Raw genomic sequence first — 18,057 nt, forward strand, 5'->3', positions numbered from 1 at the left:
GAATGCTGTTATCTGAAGAGAGAGGGAAAGTCGAGGTCAGACATGGACCTGTTGGACTGCAGAGACCTGGGAGGTTGACAAACTCCACAGCACAGGGAAATAAAGTAGTTCTGCAAATCAGAAGACATGTTCAGCCCTTGCAAGAGTGTGTGCTTAGAAGACAAGCAATTGAAATAATGGAAACCAAGATATCACCCAGGAGATGAGGACAGGATCCTCAGAAGATAGGAGAGCTCATTTAAAAGTTTTAAAATTACTTGTGGGGAAAGAGAAGAGCTGGCAAGAGAGTGCAGTTGAAAGGGTCCTGAGTCAGGTGCACTCGGGAGGCAGAGGCAGACAGATTGCTGCGAGTTCAAGGCCAGCCTGATCTATAAATGGAGACTAGGACAGCCAGGGCTACACGTACAAACCTTGTCTCAAAAGAAAACAAAGCAAAGCAAAAAACAAAATTGGCGGGGAGGGGGCTGAAGGGTAGCTTTACCCTTTATTTTACTGTGCTGGAAGTCACTGTAAAAGTAGTGAGGTTATCTTCAATCTGTTCTATAGCTGCTCACAAATATTATCATGCCAACCATGAAAACATGCTCAGAGAATGAAATGCTAAAACAATTTGGAATTGTTTTCCTTCCTATATACCAGCACTGCTGCTGTTTCATCACACAGCAGACAACCCTACCATAACTAACATATATGTATGTAGCCTTTCTTACATGGTAAAGTTTTAAAGCAAGCATCCATATTTGGTTATTATTTATAGAAATGATATAAATTACATATGATTATAAATACCAGATATGTGTAGTTCTTTATTGTACTGCGATATTATGAGGTAAATGGGGCAGGGGACCAGAGAGATGGCTCGGCAGTTAAGAGCGCTTGCTGCTCTTCCAGAGGACCCAAGTTTCCTTCCCAGTACAAATGTGAGGCAGCTTCCAACCACCTGTGACTCCAGCTCAAGAAAATCTAAGACCCTCTTGTGACTCCACAGGCAAACAGAAATTCACAAAGACTCAGTCTCTCTCTCCCTCCCTCTCCCCCCTCCCCACCCCCTTTCCTAGAACTAAAGTGTAGGATTAGAGTATGGATCAACAGCCAGCCTCTGATGGTTGTCTGGATCTACTGTCCTCTTCTTCCCACTTGTCCTCAAGCACCATTCACACCCTTAGAAATATATCAGACTCCAAGGCCACATCTGGGTACTTCAGGACTAACAGCTGGATCGTACCATGTGCCCAAGAGAACAGCTCATCACAGGTACTATTTCTCTTTTAGTCTAACCACTTAAGCGGAAATAGCTCTATATAAGTTTTGAATAACATCTATAAAATGGATTTTAAGCACATATCTGCAAATATATTGCAATGCCTGACTATGAATCAGGCTGTAAGCAAATGTCAGAAAAAATCTTAGCATCATACTTTGAGAATCTGCTGTTGTAACCAAGAAGGCTAAACTCTCAGATTTTACTACTTTTCATTCTAAAGAACAGCCTGTGTGTGCGTGCGTGTGTATGTGTGTAACTGTAGCCCTAACTTCCCTTATTTTTCAATGTAATACTAGAATTTTGGTTTTTCCTTACACAAGGAAGAAAAAGTATATCCCATATGTCAAAAGAAGCAAATGCATGTTAGTTCTGGCACACATTATTTCAAATTTTGAAAGAAAGGCTGAGGGAAAAGATGATTAATGTAGGAAGAAGAAAATAAATGTCTCTCACTAGGTAAAACTTGATGTTAATCGCTGAAGCATCTTTCTCTATATGATTAATATATTTGCCAAAAAAAGTAACAAAAAGACATGACCATACCTGATTCTTTACACTGGAGTATCTTTTTAGGTGCTTTACAAATTCTGGCCGAGTGGTGTTCCTTACAACAATAAGAGCCATGCTTCCATTATTTAATCTGAAATTAAACATTTGTACTTAACAACAAGGAGTTTATTAACTGACTATATCTGAAACCACACATATCATTTTGTCTAACAAATATAGTGCTCACTACAGGATACTGATAAGTATCCAAATTTCCATGCTGAAATGACCTAAACATTTTAAACTACATTCTGCTGTGCTCTTGTTGAAGTGAGAGAGCCTTTCAAATTAGTTTTATTAATCCTCAGGGTTTCTCCTCAGCAAAACCTTATGACAGAGCCCTTCAAACATCAAACTTCTATGCTCTTTTAATCACATCAATAAGTAATATCAAATATACCTTAATTATTTAAGAATTCTAAACCTGAAGCTATGTATGCTTTTAAAAAGTACATTATGACAGAGTGAACATTTACAAATGGTCTGAGATGACCCATGGCTCCATATTTTCCTGAAATCCAAACTGTGGCTAAAGTGTTTATTTATGGGCAGAAGGTCTAAGTTACATAGAAGACAAAATGAATCCAAGTGCCTGGGTAAAGGGGATGGAGTGAACAGTTGCCACCACATGTGTTCAGCCAAATAATAGAGCATGTTAATCTTGCATAATGTCTACCCAATACAAGAGACTAAACGTACAAGAGGTGCAGGGATAAAGACAGAACAGAGATCGAGGGAATGTCCAACCAATGCCTGGCTCAACCTGAGACTCACAGCCAAAAGCCTAGCATAGCTGTCCTCTAAGAGGCTCCACCCAGCAGCAGATCAAAACAGATGCTGAGACTCCAGCCAAATATTGGGCAAAACATAGAGTTTTGTGGAAAAGTGGATAGAAGGACCTAGAAGTGACAGGAGCTCCACAAGAAGACCAACACAGCCAACTAACCAGGACCCAGAGGACCTTGAGGAGACTGAAGCACCAACCAAGGATCATGCATAGACTGGACATAGGCCCTCTACACAGATGTAACTGATGGGCAGCTCAGGCTTCCTGTGGATCCCCTAGTAAGGGGAATGGGGGCTGTCTCTGACATAGACTCTGTTGCCTGTTTTTTTAATCACTCCTCCTTGTCGGAGTTGCCTCACCAGGCCACAGGGGAAGAGGATGTGCTCAGTCCTGACGTGGCTTGGTGAGCTGGGAGTGGAGGCCTTTTCTGAGGAGTAGGGGAGGGAGATAGGGGAAAAGGGAGAGAGGATGGGACCAAGAAGAGAAGAGGGAGGCTGCTATCATCAGGATGTAAAGTGACTAAATTAATTAATTAATTTTAAAGAGAGAGAGAGACTATAAATCTAAAGGTGTGCTTTAGAGCAAACACAGCCAGCCACAAATGCATTAGTTTTAGAAGGCATTTTACAGAAACACATACAAGTAATTTCATGCTTGATTTTAGTGCAAACACGAAGTTGTCCCCAAAATAACAATGACACTCAAATGAGCCTTTAACCTTATGGAGGCTCAGGCTAGAGCTGTGAGGAACCTTAGATGTCACTTCACTGTCCAGTCATTCTATGTAAGGATGGACCATTCCCAGTGGAAGGCACACAATGGCAATCAAAGAGTAGCTAGCAGCAGAACTCTTAACTGCTGAGTTAAAAAGGGTCCAATACTCCTCCTACCCACCATGTTGTCTTTTCCCCCTGGAAACAAACAGCACCAGAGTGTTCATGGCATGGCCTTTATACATCATGTTTCTTGCTTGTATCATTTTATAAATAGTATCTCTTCTCCTTTGTTCTACATGATTGCTTTCAGAAGAGAACTACTTTTAGATTAAAAATGAACATTTGCTTAAAAGAATGTGCAGAAGAAAGAATTTCTCTAACTCTATGAAGATATAAGATGTCTTACTGCATATTTCATTAAAATGTAGCCAAGAGATTTCTATGCACCACTGTTCACATTAAACAAAACCAAATGTCTCTCTTAACTGAAAACATCAACCCAAGACAGATCCCCTGCCAGAGAAGTACATGCTCATACCTACAGAGACATCTCTCCAGCCCTCATATTAAAGATATGTTTGTGTTAAAAATTGGAGAGAAGAGACATTCACAAGAAACATCAACATTAGTATAATATTCTTAACAAGCAGTGAAGTGAAATCAAACAAAAGAGGCACAACATAATTCTGTCAACGAGACCCAAGGGACACATTAGCCAGAGGGTTAGTAAAATTCCAGTGATTATGTGACAAGTTTTGTTTTGTTGTTTTACAATACTTGTTCACAATCTATTGTGTAGACAAATACTTTAGGAAGATTTAATATTATACAAAGAAAAACTACTTTTTAACCCATAATTCTTATTCTTTTATAAAACATTTTTATTATATTTTGAGAAGTTCATATAATGCCACAAGCAATATAAAATATCTAGGAGTAACTCTAACCAAGCAAGTGAAGGACTTGTTTGGAAAAAAACTTTAAATCTCTGAAGAAAGAGATTGAAGATGACATCAGAAAATGGAGGGATCTCCCTTGTTCGTGAATTGGGAAAATTAACATAGTAAAAATGGCCATCTTACCAAAAGCAATTTACAGATTCAATACAATCCCTATCAAAATACCTACAAAATATTTTGAAGACATTGAAAATCAAGTCTCAACTTCATAAGGAGAAACAAAAAGCCCAGAATACCAAAAACAATCCTATACAATAAAAAATCCTCCAGTAGAATCTCCATACCCAATCTCAAGCTGTACTATAGAGCAACAGTAATTAAAACAGCATGGTACTGGCACAGCAATAGGCTGGTGGATCAATGGAATCAAATCGAAGACCCAGAGATGAATCCACACACATTTGGTCACTTGATTTTTGACAAAGAAGCCAAATCTAGTCAATGGAAAAATGATAGCATCTTCAACAAATGGTGCTGGTCTAACTGGATGTCTACATATATAAAAATGCAATCAGACTCCTATTTGTCACCATGCACAAAACTCAAGTCCAAGTGGATTAAAGACCTCAACATAAAACCAGAGACATTAAATCAGTTAAAGAAAAAGGTGGGGAAGAGCCTGGAACACATTGGCACAGGAGACAACTTCCTGAACAGAACACCAACAGCCCAGGCATTAATTTCAACAATTGACAAATGGGACCTCATGAGGCTGAGAAGCTTCTGTAAGGCAGGAGACACTGTCAGTAGAACAAAGCGACAGCCTACAGACTGGGAAAAGATCTTCACCAACCCTACATCTGACAAAGGTCTAATATCCAAAATATACAAAGAACTCAAGAAATTAAACACCACCAAACCAAATAACCCAGTTAAGAAGTGGGGCTCAGAACTAAACAGAGAGTTCTCAACAGAGGAATATCAAATGGCTGAGAAACATTTAAAGAAACGCTCAGCGTCGTTAGTTATCAGAGAAATGCAAATCAAAATGACACTGAGATTTTATCTTACACCCATCAGAATGGTATTTTGATCATATTTAACTCCTGTTTCTTTTCCTAATTCATCCCATATCTACTCCCTGTATTCTCACGCTTTTCCAATTGCATACTATCTTTTGTCTCCCAATAATCCACTGATTTGTATTGCTCATGTACTCATGAGTGTGGGGCCATCCACTGGAGTATGATCAGTCTGCCAGTGGTCACATCCTTAGAGAAAATTGACCCCTCCTCCCCCAGAAGCCATAAATAGTTAAGAGTTCCTCAGCTAGGGGTTGGGGCCCTTGAGCCCCTCCCCACCCAATGCTAGAATGTTGCCTGGCTGGGTCTTATACAGATCTTGTTCAGGCAACCACAGCTGCTGTGACAATCATGAGTGCACCGGCACTGTCACTTCCAAAAGGTACTGTTCCACTGCAGACCCCTCCCTGGCCCCTGGCTCTTAAAGTCTCTACAACCCTCTTCCATAATGGTCCCTGGTTCTTGATGGGCAGTCAAGAGGATGATATGGAAGTCCCATTTGTAGTTGAGCACTCCATTCACTGACATTTATTCTCTGCTCTTCCATCAGAGAATATACCTTTAACAAGTTTCTACCAAGAAGAAAAGTATTTATTAAAAAGTCAGCATTAACAGCCACCATAATACTCGCCTGGTGTCAGGTGCAAAGCCTCTGGGTGCCACTGAACACAGACAGGGAATTGCCATGATACTGATGTTCAAGAACTGCCCTTGGATGGTTTGCCATTGATCACAACTGTCTAAAGAAAATGGAAGCGGCTGGTTACTTTCTTTCTCCGGTCACCAGCACCAGGGAGGACTTCAAGCACATTCTTTCTGACTCACCAGATGCTGGAGATCTCTGTGCTTTTCTAGAAGTAGAATGACAAATGAAAACATGTCACATATGTGAAAAGATAGGATCTACTCAATAATAGGCAAGTAAAGAACCCATAATTGCATGTGCAAAACTTTCCTAAATCAAAGATCACTTAAGGTATAAATGTATTATAAGGAACAGTTTTCTTTTTTTAATAACTGGGACCTTTCCTTAATGTTGCTTTAATATTTAAATTCCATGCTACTCCATAAATTCTCATAAGGATGAAGACTGGGTTTAAGGCTCATGTCTGTACCCAAAGTCTGGACCATAACAGGCACTCAAATAAGTGGTTGGTGGCTAGAGCAGTGGAGGACCAGCTGTTCACTCTCAGTCTGGATGGAGGGTTTCTTCTGAAGACAGAAGGTAAACTCTGTGTTTACTGGAAGAGGTAGACTCTATTATTCTAGATTTGTCATTAGTGTGTAAGAAAATAGCCAAAGACCACAAGTCTAATTAATTGCTTATGTGAAGTAGACTATTCTTTACAGAGAAATAACGGGGTTCAGTGGTGAAGAGCACCAACTGCTCTTGTAGAGAACCCACACTTAGTTCCCATCACCACATGGCAGCTCACAATATCTGGAATTCCACTTCCAGGGGATCTGACACCCCCTCCTGGCCTCTGGGGCACTAGGCATGTATATACACATACATATATGCAGACAAATCACTTGTACATATTTTACTAAAAGTAAAGCTAAGTAAAGATCACAAGAGTACACAGAGCTTCTCTTTACCTTTCCTGTTCATCCTGAGAGCAACCAGCTGGTAAAAATGATATTTTGCAATCCTCTGGCCTAAAAAAAGGATGACATTAATTATTAATAGCCATTGGCAATAGAAGATAGAATTTTTGCCTTACGAGGAACACTTACTTAAGTTTGGCCAATGCTTTGATTACAGCAAAGTCTCTCCTCTGACGAGGGGACATCCATCGGTATTTCTCTGCCAGAGCCAAAGTCCTTCCACCAAAGCCAAACATGGCCGAGAAGCCAAAGCGAAGCAGCTTGCCAGCAGAGCTAAAGGTGCAGACGTCCACTGACTGTATGTGACCTTGAGCAGGGTAGTCAGCCCATGAGTGAGTGGTTGAAACAGCAAACAGCAGAGCAATTGTTTATTTACTTAAGAGATACTACAAGGTGTCATACATCATAGCTACTAACCTTGCTTTCTCTTCACCTATTTTGCTTTAGCAACTGTAAATGCCACTTACAGCCTTTTCAGGTGATGAGCAAAGAAAGTCTATATCTACTTCACATATAATGAGATTAAGGATGTGATGCTGAAGTAGTTGCACCAGGAAAACAGTTAATATTAGTTTTGCATTGCATTTATCTGAACTCAAATGCTATCACGTGGGATAATTTATGACCCAAGAGTATGCTGTGGTATCTTTCCTCCTTTAATAATGTGATATTAAGCCTGAAGTCTTGATGCAATCAAACAATAGTGCAGATTACATATGCAAATAGTATGCATGGACTTTCCCATTTTATTTCAAATTGTCATTTTGAACATCATTACAATATTTTTCCCACCAAGATTACAGTAAAATTTCATTTATTGCTCTTTTCAAAGCAAGTAGTTGAGGTGAAAGACAATTTAAGTAGAAGATGCCTTGCCTTTGAGCTCTAGTCAAACATTTCTATGCCTAGAGACAGAGAACTTAACCATTCCTAGATAAGGCTGACAGTTACTTATATGAACAAAAACTTCCTCATTCTACCTGCACATCTTTAGAAGAATTCTTACCCATTATAATGTGCATAGTTGCAGTCACTATGTGAGCAATTCCACAGAGAGAGTGTGCCAATACATTTGTAGATCCTGCCAAAACAATTTAAAAGCACATATTATCACTGGAGTATGTGTTGTAAATTAGCATGTGCTCCTATTACACATAACCACCACCATGTAAGGTTCAAACGAAAAGTAATGGAAGTTTGTGACAGAAAAGTTGACAGAACCATTAGAAATACAGCTTTCCATTCACAGCACAGATGCTTGTCAAATATTTGCAGAACTGTCTGCTAAGCTTCTAAATGATTTAAAAGTTAGAAAATACCACATTATGTTAGAAAACTGGACTGGGTGTATCAGGCCAGCAGTGCAGTGCTTGCTAGCATGTGTAAGGTCTTTACTCTCTCTCTGGAACACTAAGCTAGAGAGTAGTTTATTGACTCAGCTATTTGATCGTGATATTTATATTACTCTCTCAAAGTTACAATTCTATAGAGGCTTATTCCATTCAGTTTCAATTAATAAGCCTTAAACTTCTACACTAAAATGGGCACTAAGAGCAGAAGAATGTCTGTACTGAACAAAGACAAATGCATAGATATATAAGTAAGAAAAATTCGATCAATAATGGAAAAATGCAATATCACTTTAAATTCTGGCAAGTGTGTTAAAAATATATTCTGTGACTCTTAAAGGTAAACTCTCACTTCAAATTGGTTTCTATAGCTGAGAGAGAAACTGTCCCATGTGAAGAAAATATTTAACTTGAGTATTGTCATCTAAAAATTTGTTTACAAGTCATAGTTTCTGAATTTTATAACTATTAGGGTAGTTCAAAAACACTCCAGGGCTCCTCCATGCAGTCACTGAGGGGAAAATTGCCTAGTAAAGGCCCTCTGGGTTTATGTGTGACCGAATTCATACAGGCCTCTTCCAAAGGGGATATAACAAGCAAGCCCTCCTTCCAGGCCAGGGAAGGCATTGAAAAGTATGGGGGATGGGACAAGTCAAAGGCAACACTGGCCAAGGGCTGGGAAAGCGTGGGTCTGTTGTGCATTAGGTCCCAAGGTGAAGACTCCTCCCTGGATTTGGTTGGGAAGGGACATTTCTGCAACCGTGAATAAGCACTTCAATTTTGTCGCTTGCAACTGTGTCCTTCAGTGTCAGGTACAGAAGCTGAAACATCAGGCCACTACTACTGTCAACTAAGATGTCATTGGAATAATTGTTGCATAACTAAGCATTAAGCAATAATACGAATGTCTTAATTACTAGTAATATATAAGCATAATTAAGGCAGAACTCTAGCAATAACAGTGCGATGACAAACTTCACCTTACTAACTGCTGATTCACCAAAACCAAGCTATGCTCTGACTCTAATTACTTAATATATCATCTTAGTTCAAGAAGGAATGCAACCAGACTATTTATTGAAAGCTACTCATTGGGAAAAGGACAAATATATCAATCTCACTGGTCCTATTCCAAATCATCCTAGGAGTCCTGGCCAGAGGAGCTAGTCAAGAGAACAAGAGGAAGAAATCAGGAAAAGGGGACTTAAATTGTCATCAGTGCAAATAGCAAGATCATTTAGAAAGCCCCAACAATTTCAGTAAAGTTGCAGGATACAAATTTATTATATGCACATAGTGTTCTTATTTATTTATAGCAACCTGTCATAAATAAATAAAGACAACAAACCCACTTACAAATATTGCCAAAGATATTTAAAAGCAAATTTCACTAAAGAAATAAAGGATTTGTAAAGCTAAAGTTAGAAAGATTGGTGAAGGAGACTTGAGATGACAGAAGACAATGCACTGATAGCTTGTTTTCATAAACTAGGAGAGTAAATACAACTAAAACAGCCACATTTCCAAAGCAGTCCCTGTCAAGGATCCAATGCAATCTCCATGAAAATGTGTATCATTTCTCATTGAAGCAAAAAAGAGTAGAAAGGAAGGAAGGAAGGAAGGAAGGAAGGAAGGAAGGAAGGAAGAAAGAAAAAATAAGAATCCAAATAGCTACCACAATCTTGAAAGAAGAGCAAATCTGGAGGCAGTGTACACCCTGACTTCAAAATCTACTAAAACTGCCAGTGAAACAGCATGCCACTGCCATTGAAGGCAGGTGTGTACACATCAGTAGAATATAGTATCAAGGTCACAAGCGGAAAACTCTAACCCTTATGGTGAACTGATATTCTGAAAATATACAAAAAAAAAAAAAACCAACAAAAGTAAGTTATAGTCACTAGCACTGGAGACTGGACGCCCACATGCAGCAGAATAAAATTAGGCCGTCATGTTACTTGTACACAAATCCCAATGACAACGAATTAGATACTGTAAGACCTTCAATGGGAGCCATCAGACAGGCAGAGCTCCATGCTTGTTCCTCTAACCCCCCCAAACACAGGTGACAAGGACAAAACTGTACACATAGGACTACACCCCACTGAAAATCTTCTGCCCAGACCAAGAAATTCTCAGTGGAGTGGGAGATGACCAACAGAACTGGAGAACACACAGGAAATCCCACAGCGGGGGCTCACATCCAAAATACAGACATGTCATTTGTGATGGCTACCCAGCCTGAGAAATGTGTTTTTAAGTGCCTTTGTCACCATGCCAACCTCAAAGAGCAGACCTCCATGAACCGGAGTGGCACAGCCTTGTGCGCACCTACACTGAGTCAATGCCCCTAGCTTCAAACCTGGATCACAGGTTATTGTGCTCAACAATGTGGGTAACCCCGACACAACGATAAGCATGTATCTACGCATATATAAATAGAGGAAAGGTACAATGAAAGTTGCTAAAAACAACAATGTAAGGCGCCTATCTACAAAGAGCTGGCTTCCAGAAATAAAGTTGCTTAAGTCAAGGTGTGGATGTAAAGGCCTATGGCAACACTGCATAAATCACATCAAAGTTGGACAAGGCAAACTAACAGAAAAGAGCCCTAGAGTAGAAATACTAGTCAGAGACCCGCTTGTTCACACATTTAGGAGTCCCATAAAACTACTGAACTGAAAGCTACACTATAGACACAGAGGACCTGGTGCAGGCCTGCCAAGGCCCTGCGCTTGCTGTTTTAGTCTCTGAGAGTTCACATGAGCCTTGCTCAGTTGATTTGGAGGGACTCGTCCTCTATGCCTTCTGTCTCTTTTTTAAAAATTAATTTATTCTTATTACATCTCAACGGTTATCCCATCCCTTGTATCCTCCCATTCCTCCCTCCCTCCCATTTTCCCCTTACTCCCCTCCCCTATGACTGTGACTGAGGGCGACTTCCTCCCCCTTTATATGCTCATAGGGTATCAAGTCTTTTCTTGGTAGCCTGCCTTCTGTCTCTTAAACTCTTTTCACCTCCTCTCCAAGGTGTTCCCTGGGCTCTGAGGGGAGGGTTTTGATGGAAACATCTCATTTAGAGCTGTAGGTTCCAAGGTCTCTTCTGTGTGTGATGTCTGGCTGTGGTCCTCTGTGTTTTTCCCCATCTGCTGCAGGAGGATGTCTCAGTAAAGCACTAATCTATGAGTTAATAATAGTTCTATTAAATAATAGACTATTTATTTTATTATGTCCTTGTTCCACAAACTTTTTCTCTACTTTTAAGTGTTCTTGCCTTTTAAATATTTTTCGTTAAAAAATAAAGGAAAACGGGAGTGGGGAGATAGTTCAGCTGTTAAGAGCACATACTGCTTTTTCAGAAGATCCGAGTCCAGTCTCCAGCACCCATATCAGGCAACTCACAGTAGCCTACAATTCTAGCCCAGGGGGTTCTGATACCTTCTCCTAAACTCCAGGGGCTCACATTTACATACCCCCCCCACAGACACAAACACATACATGATTAACATATAAATCTTTAAGAAAGACATTTATACACATGGTGGTGGCACTTAATGCGAACATCAGAGCATGCACACGTGGCTATCTTCCCCTCCCATCACTTGACTTGCTGGAAGGGCTTTGCTGTCACAGCAGTGCCATCTTCTGGATCTTGGTCATTCAGCGGACCTGTTGGGGGAAGGGTCTTCTTTTCAGAACTACACCCATGATGGATGCTTGTTTTATTGATTGTAGATTTATTTATTTGCAGATAATATTCCACAAACATTCCTCTCGGTGTCTAGGTTCTATGTTCTCCAAAGTTTCCCTAAAGCCCTCAGTTTCCTTGAGAATTCTATTAATTCTTCTGCAGTGTCCTTATCATGATATATGCTTACCAGGTGACAAGAACATTTCAGCTCCTTAATGAATATGCACAACCATCGCTGTATATGAAGTCTGCTTTAAACCAACCATGATCATGCAGAACACTGATGTCATGCAAGGAATTGAAATGTCTCTTTTAACTTGACAGAACATTTGATTTTTTAAAAAGTGAGTAAATGGTATAAGTAATTTCACTAAAGATGACACACAAATGGCCGGCACATACATAAAGTAATGCTGACAATCACTAATGCTGGAAATACAATTTAAAGCCCCATTAGCCATTTGTTTGTTAACATATATACTAAGGCTGGAAAGATACAGAGATGAAGACCTTGACCACGGAACAATGATGTAAACGCGTGCTATAGCTCACATTCTCTCCAAAGCCATTCTACAGAGTCCAATCCCATAAGAGGATAAACACACAGCAATAATGCAGAAAACTACAGAGCTCTTTCCTTGAAAATATGGATAAAAATTCCCCAGAGGAGCTAGCAAACAGAATTAAACAACATGCTATAAAGATCACATACTGTCAACACACTGATTTTATTCCAAGAATGTAAGAATTGTCCAAGGTACCAAATCAACAATACAGTTGCATAACTGGGCTTAGAGACAGAAATCACATGATCATAAGAGCTAACCACTCAAAATTGCTACAGGAAAATACAGGTAAAATAGCTTAAAAGATGGACATATGCAAGGATTTTTCTGAAATGGATTCTAACAGCGTAAGAATTAGACTATTAACAGATATAAGGTTTCTGTACATCAAGGGACACATCAGGATGAGACGGTATATACAGAACTAGAGAAAGTCTTCTCATTACTACACATCAGAAAATGGATTAATATCTAGAATATATAAATCCTATATCATTTAATCAGTGATGAACTGAATAAACAATTCTTAAAAGAAAAAAAAATACAGCTGTCCGACAGCTATTTGGAAAGGTGTCTATTATCTTTAGAAATCAGGGAAATGCAAAGGAAACCATTTTGGATTCTATCTTATCCCACTCAGCCTGGATATCATCAAAAACACTAACAACAACAACAACAACAACAACAACAACAAAAAAAAAAACCTCAAACAAACAAAAGACAAACAACCCTCCCAAAAGACAAATGACAACCAAAGATGCCTAAGATGTAGAGAAAGAGAAACCCTTATTTACTATTGGTAGGACTATAAATTGGTGTAGCCAGTTTGCAAAGCAACATGGAAGCTTTTCAACAAACCTAAAACAGCACAAGGACTCCAAGTCAAATATCACAGAGATATTTTCATATCCGTGCTTACTGTGGAGCTCCTCATATAACCGAAATGGTCCATCAACCCATATAGTCCCAGCAGATTCATGGGCAAGGAAAATGTTTACATATAAGATGGAGGTGATTTAGCCACTAGAATCAAATTATGTAATGTGTTCTCTTACACTCACACACATACACACACACACACACACACACACACACACATACACACAAGCACATGCACACACACACACTCACATACACATACACACACATGCACTCACACACACACATGCATGCACACACACGCACACTCACACAAGCATATGCACACATACATGCGCACACACATACACACACACACTCACACACAAGCACACACACACACACAGCATGAGAGCAGAAGGTAGAGGGTAGTATTGTTACTAACAGGATGAGGGGACATGGAACGGTAGTCAGTGTGTCAGGGACATAGCTACAAGTCCATGCTCATGCGTCAGTCTTCACTACAGCCAAGATCCAGGATCAGCCTCAGTGCCCACTGGGAGAATACATGAAGAAAGACATGGTATATGTTTACAATGGAATGCAACCTTCAAAAAGACGGTAACATGGAGATTTGTGACAGCATGGACAAATTTGTAGGATGTTATGGCCAGTAAAATAAGACAGGTGTGGAGAGATAAACACGGTAGAAAAAAAACAATCTCACTTATACATGAAAATATTAAAAAGCAAAAAAGAAAAACCAACCAAACAAACGAACAAGCAAACTGAGATCACAGAAGCTGGGAGCAGGAGCTCAGGCCTCTGTGGTGGAGAGATGGGAAGTGAGGGGCCGTGCTGGTCAATGGAGGAGGCAAAATCCAAGTGGGAGGGAGAAAGCTCCAGAGTCCTGTTGAAGACGTGGTGACTGTGATTAATGTGTAACATGCTTAGAAGCTGCTGAGAGTAGAACTCCTTTTCCCACACATGAGAAAATGATAAACACATGGGGGAGTGCATATGGGGATTGGTCCAGTTTAGCCATTCTATGATGTCCACATATTCCAAACATGCTCTGCATGTAACTATGATCAGGCTCTTAGTCAGTTTAAACATTGGTGAGGATGAAGTCGCCCCCTGCCATAGCCAGCAAGGACTCCCAACCCACCCACAAAACCTTTGAGCCCAAATACGTCGTACCCACAAGATGCGCACGGACAAAGATAGAGCAAAGATTGAGGGAATCTAACCAAAGACTGGCCCTACTTGAGACCCACCCCATGGGAGAGAAGCAATCCCTGACACCATTAATATTACTCTGCTATGCTTGCAGACAGGAGCCTAGCATAACTGTCCTCTGAGAGGCTTCAGCCAGCAGCTGATGGAAACAGATGCAGAGACCCACAGCCAAACATTAGACAGAGCACCTGCGGCCACATGAAAGAGTTGGGGAAATGCTTGAGGGAGCCACAGATGGGAAAGACTCCATAAGATGACCTACAGAGTCAACTGTCCTGGGCCCATGGAGGCTCACAGAGACGGAAGGCCCAACCAAGGAGAACAAATGGACGGGTCCTGCTTGCACATATGTAGCAGATATGTAGGTCGGTCTTCATGTGGATCCCCCAACAACTGGAGTGAGAGACCCTCTCTGACTCTAATGCCTCCCTTTGGATCCCATTCCCCTAACTGGGCTGCCTTGTCTGACCTCAGTGGGAGAGGACTTGATGTGCCAGGGTGGGTTGGTACCCATAGGGGAGCCTTCCCTTCCCTGAGGAGAAGGAGAGGGGAGAATGGGGGAAAGGTATGTGTGAGGGTGAGGACTGGGAGGAGAGGAGTGGACCTGCAACCAGGATATAAAGTGAATAAACGCATTTTAAATAAAAAAAAAAATAATGAAGAATAGCCATTTAAATCAACTGATAGAAACAAAGTAACTTTGAAAAGATTGTTTCTCAGATCCCACTCTAGATATAATGAATCAGTCTCTAATTTTTAAAGGTTCCCAAGAGAATTTACAGAGGTATAGTCTAAGAATAAGCACTGACAACACCAATTTGTTCCTAGGTTTTACCTCCAACTTGTGGCATGAATTGAGTGTGTGTGTGTGTGTGTGTGTGTGTGTGTGTGTGTGTGTGTGTGTGTGTGTGTGTGTGTACATGAGCACACACACAGATTGGATCCAGGAACGTGTTTTAACAAATGCTCAGTGTGACTTTTTGCAGTCCTGGTCTGCAAACAAGTAGCCTAGCAACCTTTACTCTTGGGGACCTTTGACTAGAACTCTCAATGATCTTTTTGAGCTTTACTGCCTGTGTATTGGCCATGTCGTTCTTGATGCATCTAGAATTATCCAGAAGGAAGACAAATCAATCATTTGTTTCCTTGCTGCATCAGATTTACAGTAAAGGTTTTGGTACAGACACATAATTAGTGAGGGCGCTTTAGGATTATTGATTACAGTATCCCATGACATCATTTCCTTCATCCCTGAGGTTAATTAGAAGAGGAATATGAATGCATTGCTCTAAAAAGGCTTTAAGATGCATAACACAACGCTTCTGCTCACAATAGCAAACAACACACATCACAATCCAGGAACGTGAAGACGGCTCCCTGTGAGCCTCAAGTAGGATGAGTGCTCAAGCAAAATTTTCTTTTGTTTTTCTAGGCAGGGTTTCTCTGTGTAGCCTTGGCTGTCCTAGACTCACTTGTAGACCAGGCTGGCCTCGAACTCACAAAGATCCACCTGCCTCTGCCTCCCAAGTGCTGGGATTAAAGGGGTTCTCCACTACACTCATCTTCAAGCAAAATTCTTTTGGAGTGCTAGAAATCCATTTGTTTAGTGACCTTTCAAGTTTTGCAACTATCGTTTGATTTTACACAACTTAGTTGCAGGAACAGTTATTTTTTTAAAACACTACCTGTAACTTTGGCTCCAGCCCCTCCCCCACACCTGCTGAAATGTACTAAAACAAAGAGCTGGGTTGAGGGGATCAGCAGTTGAGGGGGCAGCAGTTGAGGGGGAAGCAGTTGAGGGGACAGCAGTTGAGGGGGCAGCAGTTGAGGGGGCAGAAAGTGAGGGGGCAGCAGGTGAGGGGCAGCAGTTGAAGGGGGTAGCAGTTGAGAGGGAAGCAGCTGAGGGGGCAGCAGTTAAGGGTGCAGCAGTTGAGGGGGGCAGCAGTTGAGGGGGACAGCAGTTGAGGGGACAGCAGTTGAGGGGGCAGCAGTTGAGGGGGACAGCAGTTGAGGGGGCAGAAAGTGAGGGGGCAGCAGATGAGGGGCAGCAGTTGAAGGGGGCAGCAGTTGAGGGGGGCAGCAGTTGAGGGGGGCAGCAGCTCATGGAAGAAAAAGGTGAAACCCTGATTGATGTTGTACTCGACAATATCCATAGACCCCAACAGAAGCAATGAATGAATGAATGAATGAATGAATGAATTAAAAAAAAAACCTGTCCTTGGAAGTGCAAGTACTTCTGCAGAACAATTAACTTAATTAACCAGACATCATGAATATTCATAAGGCTGTTAATGTCTCCCACAACCAAGCAGATAAATGTGATGTAATGACTTCCTAGCCAAGCATATCTAAAATTCTCATGAAAACAGCACCTATACATTGGTTCTTTGCCTTAAATATCATAGAAATTAACACTCCCTCAGCAATATTTTATTCTCTTCAAATTAATTGGAATGCATGAAATTTATTTATGCAAACTCTATAGGAATAATATGGTTCCAAGCCATCAGTGTGTGGATTAAGTCTTGTTTTACAACAACTGGATTGCTTTTTTATTTTTATGTCCTCTCAGGCTTTTCTTATTATCCCTCCTCCCCCAATTCCCTTCTAATCAGACTTTGTTTGTGTAGTTCCTTAGCACCAGTTACCATAGCAACTAACACCATTCCTAATGGCCAGCAGTTCAAATACAGGCTTTCCAGCATCTGATACATTTGAGTCTGATGATAATTCAGTGGCTTAGTCTGTTGGCTCAGTGGAGTAATTTACTAAACACGCTCCCTCTGGGTGTCTCTCTCTAGGAGGCAAATGGCTTCAAAAGCAGATTGTCTCCTCACGGGCAGCTTGGAAACTTCCTGCCTAGCTCTTGTTCCCACTCTTCATCAAAAGCCCTGACTAGGCATAGCATCCTTATATTAAACAGCCCACACACGACTGTTCTTTCCTATTAGAATTAGCAAGCTGCAACTCCTATCCAACTACCAGAGTTTAGCAGCCTGCAGCATCTTCAAAACAAAAAAGATGACAATGCCATTCCTGGAAATAGCCAATGAACAACAGGATATTTTCAAATATGAAATACTCTTTGAAATAAGGGGAAGGGAAATCCTCAATGCCTCAACATTACGCCTTTGTAAAAACTGGTTACATATTACAGACATAATGGCCAATTTTGATAACCAGCTCGCCTCCATATCAGATGCACACTTCTCAGAAGATGCCCTTTCCATTTCTGAGCTGTGGTGGTTAGTGAGTGACCTCAGAGATCCAAGTGCTAATGAGAACAGCAGCAGCCTGGGCACACACACTGCCAGGAAGCGTCCACCAGCCACAGGCAGAACAACTAAAATGACACTGAAGGGTCAAAAATAAAATGGCATGAAACAATCATCCAAATTGCATCCTCCCCCGCCCTCTTTTAGTCAAGTCCATTTTATTATTTTCTTCAA

General features: G+C 40.8%; 1 protein-coding gene across 4 annotated transcripts in view; it reads right to left on the minus strand.

The window, feature by feature from the left end:
* Nucleotides 1-18,057, minus strand: part of CERKL (CERK like autophagy regulator) — a 105,694-nt gene that overhangs the window by 3,616 nt on the left and 84,021 nt on the right. For 3 of the 4 annotated variants that reach the window (XM_084800174.1, XM_084800175.1, XM_084800173.1), the window contains 6 exons: nt 7,912-7,986; nt 7,035-7,212; nt 6,897-6,956; nt 6,123-6,148; nt 5,929-6,037; nt 1,808-1,904 (listed from right to left, as the gene is read on the minus strand). In XM_084800174.1, coding sequence (XP_084656300.1) covers nt 1,808-1,904; nt 5,929-6,037; nt 6,123-6,148; nt 6,897-6,956; nt 7,035-7,212; nt 7,912-7,986 — 545 coding nt within the window. The remainder of the gene's footprint in view (nt 1-1,807; nt 1,905-5,928; nt 6,038-6,122; nt 6,149-6,896; nt 6,957-7,034; nt 7,213-7,911; nt 7,987-18,057) is intronic. The other variant, XM_084800176.1, reaches the window with a different exon arrangement.

This window comes from Acomys minous (assembly GCF_964271855.1).
Source record: "Acomys minous genome assembly, chromosome: 10".
Taxonomy (NCBI): Eukaryota; Metazoa; Chordata; class Mammalia; order Rodentia; family Muridae; genus Acomys; species Acomys minous.